The following is a 4,989-nucleotide window of genomic DNA, read 5'->3' as shown; positions in this document are numbered from 1 at the left end:
GCGCTCTGGAGCAGCTCTACTTCCAGAGACCCCTGATTTTTCTTTTCCATCAGAGCAAAGACCTCTGATTTCCTCTTATTGTGTGTGTGTGTGTGTGTGTCTTTCACACAATCAAGATTCAGTAAGATTGTTGTAGACTAGCAATAATCGCATTTGTGTTTATTTATCTGTAAACTTTGGAAAAGTGGTAGCACACTTTTCACAGGGTCATTTGTCTGAATTAATGGGGGTCATGAGATGATCTCACTAAATATAAACAAGGAAAATGTGACTGTGAGAAAGAAAGCTCATATTAAGCAGTTCTGCTTTATGGTAATAAAATATGACAACATGTCAAAGGCGATGTTTGCTCTGAAACAGTTAGTGTTCATTTACAGCTGCGTCATAAATGTAGACATATATATTTCTTATCAGACAGAAGTTCTCAGTCATTTCCACTCAGTTAGCTTTTTTCTTGTACATCAAGTCATATTTACAGATATAATATATTATCACAGCAAATGAATTCAAAGCTCATACAGTATATGCTTGTACACAGATTTCACTCTGCAATACAATATGAACCACAACTGAGCATAAAGTGCATAATTTAATGACTCAAAATAAATTAAGTTTTCAACTTGTATGTCAATCCCTAACTTTTGCCCTCACTGTACAATGTTTACAATGTTAATCATCAGTCATTATCTGCATTTATACACACAAATGAGCCTATTGTAATTTAACAGCAAGGAGAGAAACAAGGAAAGCAACAGTCTAAGATGTTGTAATAAGGAAAAGAGGAAGAATGTGTGCTTTGATGTTCTTGAAACTCAGACAAAAGGATAATTTGAGTGAAAAACTTCAAACCAATAGGAGTTCAAAAATTCCGTCTGTATAGTGTTACAATACCAGAAGGTTTAACTTTTAATATTAAAATGGAGAATTTGCCATATGAACACAACAGAGAGGAGGAGTACGCTGTATATTCACATGAAACTTGAGAATAATATTTAAATCTAGACTTGTGATACTTGGATAATTCATATTAGATCTGAAATTGGGTGGTATCTGGTCATTTTCAAGGAGGACAAAGGTGCTGGTACCATCTTTTTTAATGTGAGCATCATCAGACTTTTCCTGATTTTGTTTCACTGTAAACAGCATGTCTTCAACAAGGAAAACTGAACATCTCACTTTAAACATTACACTCAAAGAGAAGTGTTACTCCTAAAATTAACCTTTAGCTTCAGTCCTAACTAATACAGAACATTTTTCAATAGGTTCTTTGATATTTTGAGTCCTGACTTTACAGATAGTGATGTTGAAAGACAACAATCTGTGAGTGTAAATACTGATCAAACTGCATGACTAATACAATTTATAACTGCACATAAATATTTCTTTTGGACGAGTAATCCTTCTAGAGTTGGGATTTATTTGTTTTGACCTTCTCCTAGAGAAGAATAATTATATATCACAAAAAATATATATTTTACACAAGATTGCTCATTTAGAACTCGATTCTTCTCAAGCTGACCGCTTAATGCAACTCATTAATCAGCATCTATCCACTGATTTATAGACCATTTTCTGTAGCTGTGGAAATTATGCTGAAATTTCCCAGTCTACTGTGGAACAAGAGCCTCTGTGCCCTCGCTGTAAGATGGAAAACAGTGTTTTGTTTTGTTTTTTTAATAATTTGAGATGATATCTTTGTGTGTTTTCCCGGATATAGAACAAAAATATCTGTGTTCACAACCTTATAAACTCTACTCTACATTAGTCATGGAGCTAACATGACTCTGCCTTTCAAAAAGCACTGTACAATAGAGTTTCCAAATGAATCAATCCTAACAATAACTGTGTGAATACTCATAGTGACTACTCACAAGAAGCACAGTCAGGACTATTTCATTTACTACACTGACCACAAGCTTGTGGTCAGCACAGTTTGGAGACACTAAATAGAGCTTTACAGTAAAGGTTTCCACAATGCTTGAACCAAGTAAATGAAATTGAGAATGATAAGCTTTTCCATCAATGTTATGTGTCTAACATCTTTTTTAAGAAAAATGTCAAAATCTGCTCACACAGTCAGTCATCACTGAGGTAGCTGGATGCTGAAACAAACAACGGGACGATATCACTCACAGTACTTTTCTCTTTCTCACTGCATGGGCTCCACTAGATAGAAGAGTTACTTATTATTTTTATGTGCTACCTCCATTTTTGAGTTCTTCAAAAGGTCTGTTGTAGAGAAATAAAACAGTATTTCTCTGGTTGGGTCAGATGCATTTCTCCTCTACTGTCTCGGTGTTCAGCGTGACCTGAAGTGCTGGATCTTTAGGGCAGGGAGATGATGGATGAGCTGTGATTGCGTTCGTCTCGTCTCTGGTCTGATCCTCAGCGCTGCCCTCTTGGGACAAGTAAGAAGCTTGTGAATTTCTAGCTGAAGATGGTTGTGAAGCAGAGAGTTTGTTTGCCTTAGGACATTTTTCAGTGCACATCTCAGTTTTATCTTTATAGTAGAAAAAGGTTTGACAGATGCTGTTGCTATCTCGTTGGTCACTAGACACCAAGGAGTTAGAGTCCCTGTTAGAGATCACAGAGGAGAGCTGATAGGAATCAATACAGGGGAAGTTTCCCTGTCTCTGTTGCCTCCTTGCTCCCATTTTACAGAACAGGCACTTGATTTTCTCAATGAGCTTGATGAGAACAGCCTTGCGGAGCAGGATGTAGATCCAGGGGTCAAGGATGGGGTTAAAAGAGGCAAAACGTATTGCCCGTAGATCAGGGTTTTTGTCCAGCCGCACCTCCACTGGAGTCTTATAAAGCTGGTTTAAAAACACCTGAGCCTGCAGGGGAGAGGAGAATAGTGATTGAATGAAAAGATATGCATGCGTATGTTTGAGAGGCCACTAATATAAACATGAAAGGGAAGAGAGTCAGTTCACTTCTAATGTAAACTGTTTTACACTTTTACATAATCCTGCATACAGCAGCTGTGCTGAGTAAGAGTGATTAATCTGGACTGTAAGTGTTGTGACTGAAAAGGTGAAAGGAAAAGTTTATTCAGTACAGATATTTTTTTCTTTTTCACATTTTCTTTTTCAAAATGTTTTTTTCTGCACTTAAAAAACATTTTTGTGTGAAAAAGAACCATGCCTAAAGCGTGCGTAATGGTAACATGCAACCAAAAAACAAAAACAAAAACACTTACAACAAGTGGTATAGAGCAGATGAGGACTACTGCCGATGTGCCTATGAGTAGAATAACCATCTGAATCTCTGCACCGGCCAGACGACCAAAGCTGCGTGCTCTTCTTCGCGGGTCCACGCTGCGTCCCACATCGGTGCCAAGCGACATCCTACGCACAAAGCGTCGATGCATCCGGATCAAAGCCACACACACCAGCACATTACAGATGACAGTGGCGAGAATAAGAAGAGAGCTGAAACCAGCATACATGTAGGAGTAGGCGGCATCGCTGGTCTTGTTGCTCCTCCACTCTAAAAAACACCACGTTTGTGGATACTGTTTCTTCACCTGCCCAAAGCCCATAATTGGCAGGGCGCAGAAAAAAGCATTTGAGATGTAGATCGCTACTAGAGTCAGTCCGGCCAGTTTTTGGTCCACGTAGTCGTTGTAGAAATAGGCATGGTTTATAGCAATGTATCTCTCAACCGACATGGCACATATGATGCTGAGCCCTGCCAGCGAGAAGAAAAGCATGGTGAATCCAAAGTACTGGCACAGCGGGTCCTCTCCGGGCCACGCGCCTTTCACATAAATGGCGATGGTGACCGGACTGGCCAGCAGCGTGCCAAGTAGGTCCGTGATCGCCAGCCCACACACCAACGTGTAAAACGTAGTTTCTTTCTGTTCTTTCCGAGATTTACAAAGGACCACGATAGCGATGAGGTTTCCAACTACCCCGAAAATGAACATAATGGACGGAATGGTGGGGACCATGGTCCCCCGTGTGGTTTGATTATTCATTGTGAAGTCCAAACGCACTTCAAGACAAGTGAAGCAACTCTTTTTATCGCCTGTATTTCCAGTCCAGAGCAAGAAACTTACCTACAAGTGAAAGAAGCCTGGGCAGCATTTTCAAAATAAGAAAGTAGCTTTTTCTTATCTGAAAACTGACCTTTAAAAAACTTAAAACATCCCCCAAAGCATCCTCCGCATGCTGCCTCTGTGGTAACCAACAACTCCGTGGTGCTTTCTTATCAGATCCTCAGCTAGCTGTGCAAGACAGAAGCAGATTTCACTCACCAGGCCAGAGAGATCAGGCAACAGACACCAGTGACTTCATTGAAATGAGGCTCTGCCTTCAGGCGTCTTGCTGGGCTCAGCCCCTCCCCTTCATCTCACTTCACAGCCCTAATCAGCAGTTCAGGAAAAAGGTCTTGGCCACATTTTGTAACACAGAGATTAACCACAACTCACAGCAAATTGTTTACACCATGGTATAACATTATTAGGTAGAGGGGGGAAAAGACAAAACAAAAGTCTGAAAAATAAAAGTGTAGTTTTTTGCTTTTAAAGTTTCCACAACAGAACAGAGAGGGGGGGGGAGAGATACGGCAAAAATCTATATTTTGCTTACATTTTGATCTGTTATGGTGGCTTCTACTCTGACAAATGATTGATTGCAAAGATTAACGAAATGATTCATATGAAAACACGATTAGGTGATAAGAAATAAGACAATAATTCAACTAAAGGTTATACTTTGACAATCCGACTTCCTCACTGTCATTTCATATTTTGCTTACTGGTTCAAGAGTCTTTTTTTGTTCCTTAGGTACTGATAAAAATCAACAAAATGTGAAAAGGCTCCAGTGAGATCAGTTAGTCTCCAGTCTAATTCTGATCACATATGTTTATAAGATTGTCATAAAATGTCAAACAAACAGCCTCTTTGAAAAAAATCCCGTGTAATAAAACTTTCTGTTCTTATGATCATATTTTAATGAGAACAGTTTATTAGTAACTTAAAA

The 4,989-nt window shown here is 39.1% G+C and overlaps 1 protein-coding gene across 1 annotated transcript; it reads right to left on the bottom strand.

The window, feature by feature from the left end:
* Positions 1–287: 287 nt before the first annotated feature.
* ptger4a (prostaglandin E receptor 4 (subtype EP4) a) lies at positions 288–4,352 on the bottom strand. The gene is made up of 2 exons (XM_005452166.4): positions 3,203–4,352; positions 288–2,837 (listed from the first exon to the last, which is right to left on the bottom strand). Exons 1-2 carry the CDS (start codon positions 3,980–3,982, stop codon positions 2,268–2,270), a joined length of 1,350 nt encoding a protein of 449 aa, XP_005452223.1. The 5' UTR covers positions 3,983–4,352; the 3' UTR covers positions 288–2,267.
* Positions 4,353–4,989: the final 637 nt, after the last annotated feature.

Source organism: Oreochromis niloticus, linkage group LG12 (genome assembly GCF_001858045.2).
Source record: "Oreochromis niloticus isolate F11D_XX linkage group LG12, O_niloticus_UMD_NMBU, whole genome shotgun sequence".
In the NCBI taxonomy this organism is placed as follows: domain Eukaryota; kingdom Metazoa; phylum Chordata; class Actinopteri; order Cichliformes; family Cichlidae; genus Oreochromis; species Oreochromis niloticus.
This window is presented reverse-complemented; position numbering and strand designations above follow the sequence as displayed.